The 18,466-nt window shown below is 54.1% G+C and overlaps 4 protein-coding genes across 4 annotated transcripts; all 4 read left to right on the top strand.

The window, feature by feature from the left end:
• Nucleotides 1-505: 505 nt before the first annotated feature.
• On the top strand, nucleotides 506-1,396 carry LOC6592595. Its single transcript, XM_002018039.2, has 3 exons — nucleotides 506-758; nucleotides 817-971; nucleotides 1,040-1,396. The coding sequence occupies exons 1-3, from the start codon at nucleotides 521-523 to the stop codon at nucleotides 1,355-1,357; spliced, it is 711 nt and encodes a 236-aa protein (XP_002018075.2). The 5' UTR covers nucleotides 506-520; the 3' UTR covers nucleotides 1,358-1,396.
• A 673-nt stretch (nucleotides 1,397-2,069) lies between these two features.
• LOC6592596 lies at nucleotides 2,070-2,868 on the top strand. Its single transcript, XM_002018040.2, has 3 exons — nucleotides 2,070-2,262; nucleotides 2,327-2,478; nucleotides 2,536-2,868. Exons 1-3 carry the CDS (start codon nucleotides 2,085-2,087, stop codon nucleotides 2,794-2,796), a joined length of 591 nt encoding a protein of 196 aa, XP_002018076.1. The 5' UTR covers nucleotides 2,070-2,084; the 3' UTR covers nucleotides 2,797-2,868.
• An 808-nt stretch (nucleotides 2,869-3,676) lies between these two features.
• Nucleotides 3,677-4,730, top strand: LOC6592710 (protein psiD). Its single transcript, XM_026985939.1, has 2 exons — nucleotides 3,677-4,032; nucleotides 4,096-4,730. Exons 1-2 carry the CDS (start codon nucleotides 3,691-3,693, stop codon nucleotides 4,609-4,611), a joined length of 858 nt encoding a protein of 285 aa, XP_026841740.1. The 5' UTR covers nucleotides 3,677-3,690; the 3' UTR covers nucleotides 4,612-4,730.
• Nucleotides 4,731-5,902: 1,172 nt separating this feature from the next.
• On the top strand, nucleotides 5,903-16,491 carry LOC6592711. Its single transcript, XM_002018042.2, has 7 exons — nucleotides 5,903-6,006; nucleotides 7,133-8,145; nucleotides 8,211-9,351; nucleotides 9,411-10,676; nucleotides 10,732-14,532; nucleotides 14,594-14,709; nucleotides 14,774-16,491. The coding sequence occupies exons 1-7, from the start codon at nucleotides 5,937-5,939 to the stop codon at nucleotides 16,331-16,333; spliced, it is 8,967 nt and encodes a 2,988-aa protein (XP_002018078.1). The 5' UTR covers nucleotides 5,903-5,936; the 3' UTR covers nucleotides 16,334-16,491.
• The last annotated feature ends 1,975 nt before the right edge of the window (nucleotides 16,492-18,466 follow it).

Genomic DNA, 18,466 nt, shown 5'->3' with positions numbered 1-18,466 from the left:
CCATTTGGTATGCCTCAAAGGCAGATAAGATTCCTTACAATCCCACTTCAATGGTCATTTGTGATACGGGTACTTGTCAGCGAATCGGCACTAATCTAGGGAAACATCTTGAAATTACTTGCCCTAGAACAATGTAACCTGGTAATACCCAGGGTATACTGTATACCCTGTATTCTGAAACGAGTCTTTTCGTCTGTTTTTCCTGATAGACCTCTGGAACTGGACGAGCTTTGGAACCAAAATTAGTTCTGTGGCAGCATAGTGGCCCTAAATCCACTTTGTTAGCCTTTGCCCTTATCGTTCTGATGTTGCGGTATTTCTTAGTCGAAATACTCACCAGAGAACTCTTGGCTATCTCGTTATCAGTGGCTGTGAGGGGGGGGAATATGATGGAGTGGGTGGGCTGGCGGACAGGGAACATGGTCTCAAGTGGCGCAAACAATTGTGAATTTTGGTGTGGTGTTTTCGAAATCCAATTGCCGTTCAGTTTCAGTTCTATTCGGTTTAGCAAAGGTGTTGAATGTTCCACTGTCCAATTAGAAATATGCTGCCATTTTGGTCTGGAGTGATTGCCTGTCTGTTGGCTCTCCTGGTCGTCCCTCAGGCCCTTGCCTGGGAGTCGCCAGAGCTGCGGAATGCGGCAGAGCCGCCCCAGTGCTACAGCTGCGAGGGCATCAACTGTCTGAGGACAACCAAGCAGAATGTGACCATCGGCTGCGCAGATCGACTGGACATTTGTGTGACCATCTACGAGGACTGTGAGTTTCCAGGGGACAGCCCTCAGCGGTTCCAGGTCTAAAACCATCTCTTCAATAGTTGCCGTCAGCGAGAGAGGCTGTCTGTCGCAGATCTCCCTGGAAGGACAGGCCAAGTGCCAGGCTAGGAGTCCGGAGTGCCACAAATGCAGCGGAGAACTGTGCAACAATCAGGGACGAAGCGACTTCAAGTGCATTCAGTGCAGCGGATCTACTGTGGGTCTCTCCTAAACCACCTTTCAAAGTGCTCTACTCTACTGCCATACTCTCTCTCCTCCCTTCAGTCGTCCACCTGCAACGAGGGAGCCGCCTCCACACTGAAGGCCTCACAGTGCGGTCTTCCGACCTCCAGCAATTCCTACTGCTATGTCAAGGTCGTGGGCGAGAACCTTCAGCGCGGCTGTGCCACGTCCCTGAAGGAGCAGAAGAGCTGCCTGGAGAGCCGAGATTGCTCGCTCTGCCTCCCGGGGAACTCCCTCGAATCCGTGGCCTGCAACACGTTCGACTTGGCCTACGCCAAGTCGAGTGCAGGTCTGGGTCAAAGGGTAGCAGGCCTGAGCTTGGCCCTCATAGGCCTGCTGGCCATTCTTTTGTTCAACTAGTATTTTGCCAAAGCCAAATAAATGAGAATTAATCAGTCACCCCATACGTGTTTTTCTCCTCCTCCTGTCAAAATATTCCATTAATCTATCATGGGGGTAACATGTGGTGATTGTGGTGGGAATGGAATCTCCCTGCGAAAAAATGGCTGCACATACAATGATGGTCAGTCGAATAGCAACCGTTTGCAGTGGAATTAGCCCCTTTGAGGTTTTACTTTTGTGTTTTTCAATAAGAAAAGTTCGTATTGGACATTCAAAAGTGAAGAAACGTTTTAGAAGCCACTTTTCAGGGTACAGGCCCTAAAACTAACTCCTTTTAAGATATCCGTGGCCCCAGAATGATGGATCCTTCAACCATTTATTGGGATACGCCTGCCCGATTCCCAAATCCTCTCTTGACGGAGGACGAGGTAGTTCCTCGTTGGTGCTCCACTCGATTGTGTTTTTTTATTATCTACCCGCCCCGACCGTAAGCTTCAAAAATTTCCTATTCCTTGAAACCCGCAATCTCGAGACCCGATAGTGTCCCATCGGATTCTATCATGTGCTGTACCTATGCCACTGTACCGTGCTGTCGGCTCTTCACAGAGCACATTCGAGTGGCTCGGCCATTTACACACATTCGCACACTCGATGTGCTCGAGTGCCCTCCAGTTGGCCGTTTGGAGTGGCTGGCGGTATAAAAGCCGAGCGCTTTGGCCGATTGCCCGACATTTGAGGCACCACAATGAAAGACACAGCAATCCTGATTACGCTGGCGGTTGTCTGCCTGGCGGGCTGCGCGGCAGGAAACATTGTCCTCACATGCCACAGCTGCGAGGGCGCCGAGTGCCAGAGCAGCTTTCTTCAGAAGGAGCAGGTCTGCGCGGACTCCCTGGACTACTGTGAGACCATCTTCAATGAAGGTGAGTGCAATATTTCCTCCCCTTTGGTGCATAAGATAATCCTTGAACCCATGGACTATTACAGCCCAGGTCCTGTACAAGGGCTGCTCTCTGGAGATCCCTAGCTCGTTGCGGGCACGCAGCGCCGATCCCCAATCCTCCCACAAGTGCAACACAAATCGCTGCAATACTTTGGGCTCGGCAAAGTATGCCTGCATCCAGTGCGACTCCAGCAAGGTAAACATAGAGTATTACTTCCCTCTACATCCTTTCTAATCTCGTGGTTCTCTGAAGGACTCCAATTGTGCTGAGAATGCCGACACCTTGCAGGCCACTCGCTGTGCCGCTCCGACTGCCCCCAACTCTTACTGCTACGTGAAGTCCTCGGGCAGCACGACCCAGCGCGGCTGCTCCACCACGGAGATCGACCAGCAGAGCTGCCTGGGGGATGCCAACTGCCTTCTGTGCTCCCCGGGCGACATCCGGAACTGCAATGCCGTCAACATTTCCACAGCATCCAGCGCTGGCAATCGTTTCACTCGCTCTCTAAGATAACTTCCCGATTAAATATGCATTTTTTCGTATAATTAAAGAGATTTAAATAAAGTCTATATCAAATTTCTGGTAGAGTAACCAGAGTCGGTAGATTCTTGCATATAATTCTTAAAAGTATCTACATATATTTTTGGGACCACTTGTCTTAACTTTTTGACTATTTTGAGGCTCAACCGGTAGGGGTATGGAATACAAAAGAGATGGAGTTCTTAAAAGCAAATCGCAGACTTTTTATAAACCGTGTAACCGAGATTACAGAGTCGTTTTGGACAGAATGATCGATGATTTCTTAAATACAAAGAATATACGAATAGATACATATGTCAAATATCGTTGAATATTTGTGTGGTAGTGATCTATGATTATCAAAAAGAACGAACAACCATCACAGATAATCTTTAGGATCTTTATACCCGCTTAAAGTATCCCGTGACATTCTCTGATGACCTTTGAAGTCAGTCCCACGTCATTTCTGTGCAATTAACCTTCAATTAGAGTTGTTCCTGAAGACCTATTCAATCCCTTGCGATTGTCCGAGCCGCATTTAATCTAAAGAACTTTGATAAGAGGGGACTAATAGAATCGAAAAAATTCCATTACCATTGGGAACTTGTTTATTTGCTCGTGACTAAGAAACTACCACCACTCATGCCTAATCGAAGAACTTCACCAGAGAACCGGAGGGAGAGAACCCTCTCGAGTGCCGAGGGGCTTAGGCAACCCCGCGAAGACAACAGGCTTGTTTTTGCAAATCTCAAGAGATGTCACCGGGTTGTAGATTGGGTTGTTTGCCCACTTGAGCCGAATCAACAGAGGACTATCGAGCAGCCAGAATTGATATAAAGCCGTGGACAGGAGTGAAGGCTCTCCCAAATGCTTAATTCGCCTTCTATAATGTCAAACCGCACGTCTTCCGCTCTAGGATGTCTCCTTGGACTGCTCCTGGCGAGTAGCTCGGCTCTGGGGCTGGAGAAATGTATCTACTGTCGCGGCATCAACTGCCAGAGAAGCAGCTACCAGGCGGAGGAGCAGTGCTCCGACCGACTGGACGCCTGTGCCAGTGTCTTCCAAGGCGACATAGTCCAGGCCCAGGGCTGCCTGGAGGGTCTCGAGGCTGGCTGGAGGGAACAGTGTCACGGCCCTTCGGGGGGAGTCGACTGTGAGATCTGTGTCTCCGAAAAGTGCAACACTCTGGGATCTGCGAGAGCCGGTTGTCTCCAGTGTGCGGAAAGTGGGGTGAATTTTGTGAATAACGGAAAGATTGCTTCATTTATTATAACCATTTGATATTTCCTACAGGACGAGCACTGTGTGGATGCCCCTCAGCTTCTAGTATCTCAAAGATGTCCCATCGCGCGGACAGGTGGAAGTTTTTGCTTTACGAAATTGGTGGAAGAGCGCCTGGAACGGGGCTGTTCTTTGAGCCTTTCGGATCAGCTGGATTGCCTGGCCAATAGCAACTGCCAGCTGTGCGATCCTCTAGAGCGACCCCATTGCAACGATGAGATAATCGACTTCAATGCAGCTCCCGACCCTACAACAGAATCTACTTCCACATCAACCTCAACAACGAGTACACCAACACAATCCACAGCAACACCAAGCACCGCTTCACCACAAACAACACCAAGCACCGCTTCACCACAAACAACACCAAGCACCGCTTCACCACAACCAACAACAGCTTCTCCACAACCCACAGCACCGCCAACCACAGCCGAACCTAACTCTGCTCTCAGCCTGCACTCCGCTGCCTCCTCCATTCCGCTGATCATAGTCCCATTGGCTGTATTTGTTTACACCCTTCATAAATAATCCCAAAATTCGATTATGCCTTTAGCTTTAATTCCCACGGCCTTCTCCCGAACCTAATCTATGTATTGTTAAACTAATTTTTATGTTATCCAATAAATTCTGTCCGCGCTCAAATACAATCTACGGTGCTTGGCTTTTATATGGCCTTTATAGAGATCACCAACCCAAAGTTCTATGCTGCTGGATTTTTTCCTGCAATTTTGGTTGAAATCTGGCAATATTTGTAAATTTGTATGGCATTGTACATTAAATAATCTTAGACCTGATTGTGCAATTGCTAAATTAGATCATCGAGAAATCAAAACCGATTTCATTAATTTTCACTTATCATTAAACCGAATTTCAAGTCATCTTAGATTAGGAAAGATTATCAAATTATTGGGAATTTCAAAAAATACCAGATTCATCTATTTAAATGCTTGGTAACCGAATCATTTCGATTAATCTATGTTCCAGTGCCATAAAGTTTGATTGGGTATTCCCGAAAAATAGGTTAAATTCTTTTTATATGCAATGTATCTTAAACGAATCAGAGCTGTAAGAACTCTTGGAGGCGAGTGCTTTCCACCGGTTTAATCACGATATTCTTAGATAGAAACACACATCCCATACAACATATTATTTAATTAATTTCGTGCGCTTCCTTTCACAAAGAAAGGCCATTGGAAGCCTATGTATATCTGGGATTTTCATGCCACGGCAAAAGATTTATGGGCCCGTAAGTGTGGAAAAGCGCCATCTGTGAGATGCACAGAACTATCGATAAAACCTAGAGGGAATGCCCAATGCACGTCTCTTTGGATGATAGTGTTTGAAGTGCATTTATTTGATTTGCAACTACGCAAAATGGACTTCATTTAGTTGGAGAATGGAACCGTTGGCCAATAGCCTCTCTACGGCTAAGCCCATCTAATCAGCAAACATATATTTGGGCTGTCCATAGAGAGCCTTATCGAACGTGTTCGTTCGATTATGATGGGCTTATCGGGGCCGTTGTTTTTGCCTTTTTATGTTAAACCCCCCCTCGCACTCGGCTCTAAATAATCGGGGGACTGCGAAATCGCTTTATCGGCCATAGAGCTATAGCAACAGAGCCATCCATATAATCGCTGTGTCCAATAATATAGAGCAATAATCAAACAGCCCCGATAGGACCGTCCGTCCGATCGATCGATCGCCGGCACTTTTCACTTGTCGTAGCGGAATCTATAAAAGCCCTCGCCGCGGCCATCACGAAATTAGTTGCCCGAATCAATTTTTGTTGGTAATACGCGAGTGCCCACGGTCAAGAAAAGGGTTTGAAGAGCCCTCGAATCGATCCGATCATGAAGTTAATCGCTGCAGGCGCAGCCCTGCTGCTTCTTGCACTAAGTGCAAATCAATCCAGTGCCAATGGTAGGTGGGCCCAAGCCCCTCAAAGGATAAGGGCTAGCCCTAGCCCCAAGTGAAAGTGAAATCACAGACAGTGTGTGAACGAAAGAGTGTGGCAAATTGCTTAAAAAACTGTACTGTATGGATAAACCAAAGATTAATCATCAGTGTCCTCCCTGGCAAAAATGTTGGCCCTATCTTATCTGCTGGCGTGTTATTCCCCTTCTAAAACAGATATTAAAAGGAAACCGACACTGACACTTATGAATCATGTCTGTATTATCTTTGCCATAAATGTAAGAGCTCCACTTTCATTTCCTCATTGGAGGATAGCGTCAATATCTGCTGTAATGCGCTGTTTTTGTTGTGAAACACTCGCAGACTCGAGTGCTCTTGATTCGTATGGATTAAGCTGATTTTGTGAAAGATTAACAATGGACTTTGAACAGCAACAAAAATATAACACCCTTGGAGTGCTGTGATTTTTCGATGTGCCATAAAGTGGCTTACAGAAATATTATCTGCAACGGAAAGCTCTTTAAAGGGTTCGTTTAAGGTGTCCCTGTTTTGAACTTCCTTTAAATTTCCCAATTTAAACGTACTTTTAACTAGTAAATCCCATCATAAGAGTCCGTCAACAGGTACATGGGAATTTCCTAAGGCCTTCAAAGCACTCGTTGGTTAAGTTCTTTCCAAAGAACTTATTTTCTGCTATATTTCACGTGACTTATGGATAAAAGTAGTGCCTTTCACTTTTGCCCACAACATTCGGGCGACATGCGAATTCCTTGTATCTATATACGAGTGCTGTATAGATTGCGAGACGATCGCCATAGAATTGACGTTTTACGGGCCCCCATAAGGCAATTACTAATTTATTGAGTCGATAAGGAAGCGGCGACCCTCAGTCCGGATCAGATCATGGCGCTGTCGTTACGGCAGCGCCTGCATCCATATACCCATAAATAACATATAATTCGATTGCCGAAAGCCCCATAAATAGTACTGCGAATACGTAACGACCCGCGTGTCGATAATAGCGATAGAATTTGGGCATTTATTTGCATTGATTTTCCTGCGACTTCGGCAGTCCTGCATAAAATACTACCAAGAACGTTGCATCTCAGATTTTGGCCATCTTTATTTGCAGATCCCTTTGTGCACATTTGGCATTCGGGCCCCATAAACTGCTACGAATGCGACAGCCTGGCGGAGTGCGCCGCCGACTCTGGCACCCTGCGCAAGTGCCTCGACAACGACGCCCAGAACTGTGTGGCCATCTTCGACAGCGACGGGGCTGTGGTGCAGCGCGGCTGCAGCGACAACCTGGTGACGGCCTGCTCGGCGGACCAGGACAAGTGCTACCAGTGCCGCTCCAATGGCTGCAACAGCCTGAGTACCGACTCGGAGCTGGTGGATTGCGTGTACTGCGACGCCCAGAGCGACGACAACTGCGTCTTCGACATTGAGCTGGTGAAGGATCGGCGACGGTGCCACCAGCAGTGCATCACGGCCCTGTATCCCACCACCAGCGACGCCAAGGCTCCCCTGGAGCTGGTGAGGACCTGCCTGGACGACCTGGACTACGACGATCGCGAGGCCTGCGCCGAGGGAACCTTTCCGCATTGTGTGGCCTGCACGGGAGCCAGTTGCAACCAGGTGGAGCTGGGCGTCCGAGGCAGCTGTAACGCCTGCCGTGGCGACTGCTCCAGTCCCCTGCCCCAGACCTGCCGCGCCGTGCCCGCCGACGACGACGTGGAGCACTGCTTCATCGAGTTCGACGAGTCTGGAACGCTCGCCGCACAGGGCTGCCTCAGCCAGTTCAATGTCAGCGATGTGCAGCTCCTCGAGGAGAACAAACGCCTCTGGTACTGCTCCGGGGCGGACAACTGCAATGTGGCTACCGCCCTCCCTGCGCCTCAGAGCTGCAAACTATGCAGCTCCACAACTGATGCCGACTGCGCCGTCGATCCGGACCTGGTAGAGTCGGAGACGGAGTGCGACAACGCCGTGAACACGGACTGCTACACGCGGATTCTGGGCAATGGACACACGGAGCGCGGTTGCCTGACGACTCTGGAGGGCGCGGAGTACCTGGATTGTCTGCGCGAAGGCAATGCCACGCAATGCGCCAAGTGCTCCGGAGAGAACTGCAACCTGAAGGTGAATATAGCAAGGGTTCCTCGCTCTCGGAATATCCCTCTAACCCAAAACCCTGTCGCTTTCAGCTGCATCCCACCGAGCGGCTGAGCTGTCAGACCTGCGACTCCAGCGAGGACCCTAATTGCGAGGCGTCTCCAGCCTCCGCCGCCCTCTGCCTGCTGCACACCGGCAGCCAGCACTGCGTGACCAGCCTGGACCTGGCCGGAAACACCAAGCGCGGATGCAGTGCCTCGCTGGAGTGCGACTCGACGAGTCCCCAGAAGTGCCAGCTCTGCTCTGGCTCTGATTGCAACACGGCCAACCTGAAGCGTCTGGAGGACGGCAATCCGGGTCCCTGGCAGCAGGAACTGCCGCTCAGCTGTCAGAGCTGCCAGGACACCGCCTCCTGCGCGGCCAGCACCATTGAGGAAGTGTCCTGCGCCACCGAGGCGGAGTACTGCATGACGGTCTTCGATGCGACGGGTGTGGTCTCCGCTCGGGGCTGCAGCCAGGTGGTGGAGGAGTCCTTCGGGGTGTACTGCGATGCCAACGGCGGCAGCTGCCACAACTGCAACTCCAACGGCTGCAACAGGGCCACATCCCTGGACAGCTACACAGCGTGCCTTTACTGCGATGCCGAGAATGCCGACTGTGCCCGCAATCCCACGAAGGTAGAGGCCAGACGCAGCTGCAACGGCCATTGCATGACTGCCCTGCGGCGCCGGTCCAGTGAGAGCAACGTCTACGACACTGTCCGTGGCTGCCTGGACGACAAGGACGAGGAGGACCAGCAGCGATGCATCAACGGAGAGGACAGCGATTGTCTGGCCTGCGACGAGGCCGACTGCAACGTGGCACAGCTTGTCGAGGCCACACTCAGCTGCTACCAGTGCTCCGGCGAGGAGTGTGGTGATCCCAGTCCTCTGCAGTGCGGAGAGTACAGTGCCGAGGACCGTTGCTACATCCTGTTCAACCAGGACGACGGGGACATCACCTCCATGGGCTGTCTGTCCGACCTGGAGGACGAGTTCGTCGACGACAACTTCCACTCGCTGCTCTTCTGCGACGAGGCCAACTGCAACTTCTTCGACAACCTGCCCACGGCCACCAGGTGCGTGGCCTGCGACTCCTCGGAGGATCCCAACTGCGCCGTGGATCCCAGCAAGATCGCCCTGATCGGCAACTGCGGCGTCCTGCCCTACACCAGCTGCATGACGCGTGTGACAAGTGAGTGGCCCCGGCCTATTGCGAAATCCAATCTCCATTCCTTCCTCTTTTCCTTTTAGATGGCATCACGCAACGCGGCTGTCTGAGCAGCCTGCCACGCGAGCAGCTGACCGCGTGCCTCTCGGGCAACAGCAGCTGCGAAGTTTGCGAGGGCGAACGCTGCAACACGGACATCTATCCCGCCGATCGTCGGCGCTGCCAGCGCTGCGACTCTGTGACTGATCCCAGCTGCTCCTCCGCCCCGGACGCAGCCAGCGTCTGCCCCTTCTATCTGGCGGACGAGGGCTGCAGCGCCAAGCTGGTGAGCGGCGAGACCTACCGCGGCTGCCAGCGGGAGTTCACCTGCGATGACACCGACAAGCAGCACTGCCGCCTCTGCTCCGGCAAGGACAACTGCAACGTAGCGGACCTCCAGAGCTCCTACATCGGCTACCCCGGCAAGTGGTCGACGCCGCCCGTCAACTGCTACACCTGCAACGGCACCGAGTGCCAGGGCACGAGCCTGGGCTCCCTGAAGAAGTGCGTGGACAACGACGAACAGAACTGTGCCACCGTCTTCGACACCGCGGGTCTGGTGGTGCTTCGCGGCTGCACGGATGAGCTGTACGCGGACGAGGAGCTGCTGCAGTTCTGCGACGAGCAGCCGGGTCAGTGCAAGTTCTGCAAGTCCACGGCCTGCAACAATGCCAGGGACCTCGACACCTACGTGGACTGCCTCTTGTGCGATGGCGCCGACCAGGCGGAGTGCGTCCGCAAAGTGGACGACGTGACGCGGAGCATCTCCTGCCAGGGCAGCTGCTTCACCGGTCTCTATCCCCGCAACTCGGAGGCCAATACCATCCTCGATCTGGCCCGCGGCTGTCTGGACGATCTGGAGTACGACGATCGCTCGGCCTGCACTGACGGCACCTTGGACCACTGCGTGGCCTGCTCGGGCGCCAATTGCAACAATGCCGCTGTGCCCGAAGATCGCCTCAGCTGCAATTTCTGTACGGGCTCCTCCGACTGCGCCACCCCCGAGAGCCAGCTCTGCCTCGGCTATCGCTCCGCTGATCAGTGCTACATTCATGTGGGCGACCTCAGCGTCGAGAAGATGGGCTGTGCCTCAGATCTGGACGACGCATTCCTGCTGGCCAATCGCCGAGACCTGTTGCTGTGCTCCGGCGACAACTGCAACACGAACGACAAGCTTAACACCGTTGGAGTTTCGTGCAACATTTGCAACTCCACCGGGGATGCTGGATGTGTGGCAGGTGATGAGCCCGTAGCAGCGGCTGTCTGCCAGCACTACATCAATCCAGAGTGTTACAGCCACATCGATGAAGGCAAGTGCAGATCAAATGCAATAGAATCCAAATTAATATTTACATGTCTCCCCAGACGGCGTCCTGCACCGCGGCTGCCTGATGGACACGGACGACGAGCTCTTTGACGAATGCTCCAGCGGCAGCAGCGCCAGCTGCCAGATCTGCGGCACCAACGGCTGCAACACGGAGGTGTACCCCGCGGATTGGCTGCAGTGCCTGCGCTGCGACTCCAGCAGCGATGCGGACTGTGCCACGGCCCCCGCCAGCTACGGCGGCTACTGTCGCACCTACAATAAGGAGGACGCCTGCGTGACCAGTCTGTCCAAGGGCCGCACCCGTCGCGGCTGTCAGTCGGAGATCAACTGCGACGAGAGCCAGGCCGGCACCTGCCGCACCTGCTCCGGGGAGAACTGCAACGATGTGGACCTGCAGTCCGGATATGTGGGCGAGCCCGGCAAGTGGCAGGATCTCCCGCTGAGCTGCCACGTGTGCAACGATGCCGCCAGCTGTGCTTCGGTGGGCACGGAGCCCGCCCAGTGCCAGGGCAACAACAAGCAGACCTGCGTCACAGTCTTCAATGCGGCGGGTCAGGTGGTGGCCAGGGGATGCAGCGACTCCGTGCAGTCGGCCAACGCGGACTACTGCGACCTGAACAGGGACAGCTGTCCGCAGTGCAAGTCGGATGGTTGCAACAACGCGCTTAGCCTGGACTCGTACGTGGACTGCTACTTCTGTGATGCGGATGAGGACTCATCCTGCGCCTGGGAGACGCCCACGAACACTAGGAAGTGCCAGGGCCAGTGCATGACGGGCTTGTATCCACGCAGCTCCTCCGTCGACTCGGCCCTGCTGCCGATCCGCGGCTGTCTGGACGATCTCAACGAAGCGGAGCGCACCACCTGCGCCGCAGGAACCCACGCCAGCTGCAATTCCTGCGAGGGAGCACTCTGCAACGGCGGCGACATCATCGAGAACCCCCAGGAGTGCTACGTCTGCTCCGACCCCGAGTGCGAGGATTTGACCACGGCCAAGTGCCTGGCCTACAGGCCCGAGGATCAATGCTACCTCGCCTACAACGCGGGCGACGTGGTGGCCATGGGCTGTGCCAGCGACTTCGAGACGCAGGTCATCAAGGAGCTGGTGGCCCAGAAGGCCATGTTTCTGTGCTCCGGCAACAACTGCAACTTCTACGACATCATTCCCGATCCGAACAGCTGTCTGCAGTGCAATTCTCTGGTGGATGCTCGTTGCGCAACGAATCCCAACCAACTGCTGACCACCGACGTGTGCGCCGACCTGCCCTACACGGAGTGCGTCACCCACATCGATGCCAAGGGCACAACCGTCCGCGGCTGCCTCTCGAGCCTCGACAGCGACGACTTCTACGGCTGCCTCACCGGCGACCACGGAGGACTCTGCGACACCTGCACTGGCACCAATTGCAACGGGTTGACTGTCTTCCCGGCGGATCGTCGCAGCTGCTATCAGTGCGACTCCGCCAGCGACCCCAACTGCGCCTCGTCCCCCAGCAGCGGCAGCAGCACCGTGTGCCCCGTGTATGCCAACGAAGACTCCTGCGTGACGACCCTGCTCGACGGCGTGACCCACAGGGGCTGCGGCTCCAGCTTGAGCTGCTCGGACCCCAGTGACTCCCGCACTTGCCGCATCTGCAGCGGCGCCAACGGATGCAACACCATCGATTTGGGGCGGATCAATGAGGATGGCTTCCCCGGCACCTGGCAAGAGGTTCCCATCAGCTGCCTGGCCTGCTCCGGCGCCACAGAGTGCGCCGCCGCCGGTGGCGGAACCCTCGAGACGTGCACCAGCTATGACAACTGTGTGACGGTGTTCGACGCCAGCGGAGCCGTGACGGAGCGCGGGTGCTCCGAGAAGGTCTTCGAGGCATCCTCCTACTGCGAGGAGCAGCCCAGCCGGTGTCCCCGCTGCAACTCCAACGGCTGCAACGTGGCCAGCAGCCAGGACTCCTATGTGGAGTGTCTGGTCTGCGACTCCAGCCAGAATTCCGCGTGCCTGGCGGAGCCCGACTCGATCGGCAAGACGCGCCAGTGCCACGAGAGCTGTGTGTCCGCCTTCTTGCCCCTGTTCGGCGAAACGACGGACCCCAGCTACGCTCTGGTGCGCAACTGCTACGACGATCTGGAGAAGGAGGACCGCGACGCATGCAAGGCCGGCAGCAAATCGTTCTGTGCCACCTGCGACGAGGCCAAGTGCAACACGGAGGATCTGGTGGCCTCGCGGCACAGCTGCCTGGTCTGCCAGGGCGACGACTGCCAGAAAGCGGAGGCCACCATCTGCTCCAACTACAGGGATAACGACCAGTGCTACATTCGCTTCGATGAGCAGCGCTCCGTCTCCGCCCTCGGCTGCGTGAGCGAGCTCAGCCACGAGGAGATTTTGCAGCTGCAGCGCGCCAAGCTGCTGCTCACCTGCGGCGAGGAGAACTGCAACACCATTGAGTCTCTGCCCGAGGCCCAGACCTGTGCTCTCTGCAGCTCCCGCACGGACGCCAGCTGTGCCATTGCTCCCGGGAGCGTGGCCAGTGTCACCAGCTGCGAGGTGACGGGTCTGCCTGAGTGCTACTCGCGTGTCCTGTCCGACGGCAGCACCGAGCGCGGCTGCCTGTCCAGCCTGGAGGATGACGAGTTCCTCTCCTGCTACAACGGCACTTCCGCCAGCTGCAGCTCCTGCCAGGGCGCCTCCTGCAACAAGGAGGTGTATCCCGCCGACCGCCGCTCCTGCCACGTGTGCAACTCGGACACTGACGCCACCTGCGAGTCCGACCCGAGCAGCCTAACCGTGTGCTACCTGTACGAGGCCAAGGACCAGTGTGTGACCAATCTGCGCAATGGCGTCACCTACAGGGGCTGCTCCACCTCCCTCAGCTGCGAGGCAGACTCCAAGACGTGCGTCTACTGCGAGGGCGACGGCTGCAACCAAGTGGATCTGGCCGCCAAGGCGGACGACAACCATGGCAAGTGGCAGGATCTGCCGCTTAGCTGTTTGACCTGCGAGGGCACGGCCTGCCAGGAGGAGAACATTCCGAGTGTCAAGTGCCAGGACAACAACGAGCAGGACTGCCTCACAGTCTTTGGCACCGACGGCGTAGTCACCCGTCGCGGCTGCCAGGACGCGGTCGAAGCGGATGCCTCCGTATCCACCTACTGTGGCATCAACGAGGCCAGCTGCCCCTCTTGCAAGTCCAACAACTGCAACAGCGCCAACGATCTGAGCCAATACAACACCTGCATCTACTGCGACTCCTTCAAGGACGCCAGCTGCCTGTGGGAGCCGCTCAAGGCGAGCCACAAGACGCGCCAGTGCCAGGGCGGCTGCATGACCGCCCTGTACGGCAGCTCTGACTCCGGACTCGACCTCATCCGCAGCTGTTTGGATGACAAGGAAGAGTCCGAACGGCTCACCTGCTCAGCGGGCACGGACTCCACCTGCTCCGCCTGCAGCGAAGCTTCGTGCAATGTCCAAAGCCTGCCCGAGGATCGCCTCAGCTGCTACACCTGCGTCGGCGACGAGTGTGAGGATCCCTCGCCCAAGCCGTGCGCCGTCTACAAGCCCAACGACAGCTGTTTCCTGTGGATGGACGAGGACAACAGCATCCAGCAGCTGGGATGCGTGGGCTCTTTCCGCAACCAAGACGAGGAAAGCATCATCAAGACCAAGCGCATTTCCGTCTGCCAAGGCGCCAACTGCAACGTCCCCCAGCTCCCGGTACCCGTTCGCTGTGCCGTGTGCGACTCTCGCGAGGATCCCTCCTGCGCCACCAATGCCCAGGCCGTCGGCAGCTTCGACACCTGCAGCCAAATGCCGCATACCGGCTGTGTCACGCGTCTTCTGAGCGGCAAGTACAGCCGCATATCAATTAGGGCCCAATGCTAATCTTTGCTCTCCTCCTCTGGCAGATGGTGCCACCACACGAGGATGTCTGTACGACCAGGAACAGTCCGACTTTGCCGCTTGCCTGCTGGGAAGCGATGCTAACTGCTCCGTGTGCTCTTCTGATGGCTGCAACCGAGAAGTAACCCGGATTCGGATAGCATCAATAAGAGCAGAAAGTACTAACCCAATCGAACGTCTTTCAGATCTTCCCTGCGGATCGTCAAGTGTGCTACACGTGCACCTCTGAGGACGACGTCTTCTGCGAGTCGGATCCCAGCTACGCTTTGGCCTGTCCCTGGGTCAGCGATACAGAGACGTGCAAGACCTCCCTGACCGCCGGAAATGTGACCACTCGCGGCTGCAGCAGCAGCCTCGACTGTGATCCGAGCGACTTCCGCAACTGCCGCAGCTGTGTGGGCAGCGAGTGCAATGCCATCGATCTGGCCAACCGCCTGGATGATGGTCTGCATGGATTCTACCAGGAGCTGCCGCTCAAGTGCCACAAGTGCGAGGGCGAGCACTGCTTCAGCTCGCTGGGACCAGCAGTCGCGTGTGACCTGAACATCGAGCAGGACTGCAAGACCGTATTCGAGGCGGATGGAGTGACGGTCCGTCGACGCGGCTGCTCGGATGATGTCGACGACTACGAGGATCGCTACTGTCGCCAGAACCCCGAACTCTGCCCCATCTGCAAGTCCAACGAATGCAACGACGCCTGGAGCACCGAGGAGTTTGTGAGCTGTATTTTCTGCAATTCGGAAAATAATGCGACCTGCATCACGGATCCCTCTGTGAGCGGCTTGGGCCGGCGACACTGCAAGGGCCAGTGCCTGGTGGCACTCCATGGCGAACACCTCATCCGCAGCTGTCTGGACGACAAGGAGCTCTACGATCGGGACGACTGCAGCAGCGATGAGAGCGGCACCAACTGTGCAGCCTGCTCCGGAGGAAGCTGCAACACATTCGCCTTTCCCTCGGATCGCCTCAGCTGCCACACCTGCGTGGACGCCGCCTGCACGAGCAGCCGCGCCCAGTCCTGTCTGGCCTACGACCAGGAGGACTACTGCTTCGCCAAGTACAACGAGGGGGCTGTGGAGCTGATGGGCTGCGCCAGCAGCCAGAACAGCACCAGCCTCGAGCAGTGGCATGAGGCCAATCAGCTGTGGACCTGCACCGGCAAGGAGTGTAACGATCTGAGCCGCCTGCCCGAGGACGACGAGTGCGTGTCGTGCGACTCCAGTAAGACAATGGAGTGTGCCCAAAATCCGGAAGCTGTGAACACCACTGTCACGTGCCACGTCCCCAACTCACAGTGCGTCGCCCGCCTGGAGAACGGACACACAATAAGAGGCTGCCTCAGCGCTCTGAGCAGCAGCGCCGGCGCCGCCTGTGAGGCCAACGGCATTTGCTCCGTCTGCTCCGGCAACAAGTGCAACATCGAGATCTTCCCCGCCAACCGACGCCGCTGCCACATCTGCAACTCTGTTGCTCAATTGGACTGCTCCACGGATCCCAACTACCTGGCCGTTTGTCCCATCTACGACGCCGACGACAGTTGTGTCTCGGCCAAGGACTTCGACGGCCATCTCAAACGCGGCTGTGCCAGCGAAATCCAGTGCGTGATCACCAACGATGACTACTGCGAGGTCTGCAAGACGGATGGCTGCAACACGGCCAATTTGCCCGGAGCAGCGGGACATCTCTCCGCCATGAGCCTGGGCCTGACCCTCATCGTTTCCCTGGCCATCAGCATGCTGCGATAGCCTCTCATTCACCGAAAGATGTGATCGATAGGTCGCCATACTGTACAATTAGTTAGCTTTATAGAATAGAATAGATTGCTCTGCTAGTTCTGAAGAGCCCTAGATCTTCCCACGAACACGAACGATTTGTAAATATACCAAATGAAAATTTCAAATAATTTTGATAGCAATAAGTACGACGAAGAGAGGGAATATTAGCCCAAGTCTTACGTTTTCGCTGTGGGGCATTTCCTTCAAAGCGAAAGGATCGCAGAATACTTTTAGGACTATTATTCTCTTGTCAAGAAGGAATTCGCGAGTATCTTAGGGTATTTATACATTGTTACACTCATCTCTAGACTTCTTGCTGCGTTTTTCCAATGTCTGCACTCCGTTCCAGTGTGTTGGTTGGCCATAACGCCTGTCTCGCTTCAGACTCTTTAAATTCTTGCTCCTTTTTCCGTCCAGACAGCTGACTCCCGACTCCAGCCACCCTTCGCCTACGTTTGCCACGTCAATTTTCCGCTTGAATAAAGTTGAAAAGTGAAATGGCCTGCTAGCCCATCCAACTCGATTTCCAAAATCCAAAAACAATGGCACGCAAAAAACACGAAAAGAAAAAGTTTCCAAGAAATTGCAAAACGCAGCCATCGGAAATAAAATGCAAATGCAAATGCGTTCCTTTGCCCTCCCCGGCATGGCCTTTCTTCGGTGCGTCGCTTAAAGCAAATTGAAATTTGCTCAGTTTGCCAAAATACGGAATGAAGAAAGGACCAGCACGGATTGGCTGCCATGCCCATTCAACGGGCAGATTTGTCCGTTTGGCTAATCGGCTGCCGCACAGTTTTGTCATTCGAAATTGCCATCAAGATTAGGTCTCCCTCTAACCACAATCCATCGGAGCCATGGCATCGCCCGCCCGCCCCGAACATGGACTCCATCGAGGACTGGAACAACTTTCTGTGGTCGAAAGACTTGTCGCAAGGCTATTTGATTGGGTTTTAATTGCTGGCATTTGGCCGGTCACTCTGGACAGCGGGTCTTTGAAAGAGCCAGCGATAAGCAATTGCGTTTTAGATTTATGGCCAGCAATTAAATGGCTGACAACGATTTAATGCCAAATTACACAATACCAAGCTCCGCATGTGGGCGGCAGCTCGAAGGGGCATGTCATGTGTAATGGCAAATAAATGAACTTATTGAAAGCTCTTCCAGCAATTGAAAGTGCTTGCGGTCCCAGAGAAGAGATCAGATTTCAAGCGTGTATTTATCGTGCACTGTATTAGAAGTAAGCAACAAAAGTCACTACAAAATAGCAGGCGTTTGCTTTTTCATCTCTGTTTCAAACGAATCGAAGTTTGGGACTCACGTTTTGCAGAAATTCGGCTTGCATCGTTAATAATCGATGTACATAAGTGGAAGAAGCTTCGGATTATCCGATGCAAATCCTGGATATGAAGTACACACAGACGCCATCCTTCTGCGTTATTCGAGCAACTTGTCAGGTTGTTAACAGTACATATTAGTTTTGTCTGAACAAGACTATTATTTCATTAACAGTATTGCCTACCCAGAGGACCACATTTCCCGTGAATTAGCTGTATATATACAATACAGCAGCTTAATCAATATCCTCTCCATTCTCACTTCTCAAAGTATGGACGTGTGTAGTCAGATTCGAGCCTGTCACCGGATTGATTTTGTGTTATTTGAGAATCCCAAGGATGCTGTATGCCAGATTGAAATGTGGCCCTTGCAAGAGTCCGAACCCTCTCAACTGATACTCTCTTCGCTTAGAGCCTTGCTCATCAGCATTCACCGTATAAACGGGCGTTCTTCTCCCCATTCATACCAGAATAACGTATCTAATGGCCCCCAGATCCACCACCTCGAAACATTCCAATGACGTATATGTATCCATATTTGGAATATGAGAAAGCAGGAGGTCATTATACCTATTTATATCAATATGTGGAATCGTTTCGAGGCCGTAGTAAAACCCAAACTAAAGCGTATACATTTTTGATGCCTGAAAACGCCCAAATGTCTATTATTTTACTGCGATATCCACCTTTTGTGGAATACCCAACCTGCCTCTGCTGTTGTTGTTGTTGTTGTTGTTGTTGTTGCTATTGATATCTCCATGCAGCTGTC

The sequence above is a fragment of the Drosophila persimilis genome, unplaced genomic scaffold (genome assembly GCF_003286085.1).
Source record: "Drosophila persimilis strain 14011-0111.01,24,50 unplaced genomic scaffold, DperRS2 tig00000002-arrow-pilon, whole genome shotgun sequence".
NCBI lineage: Eukaryota > Metazoa > Arthropoda > Insecta > Diptera > Drosophilidae > Drosophila > Drosophila persimilis.
The sequence above is the reverse complement of the archived record's forward strand: the minus strand, read 5'-3'. Positions and strand labels throughout refer to the sequence as shown.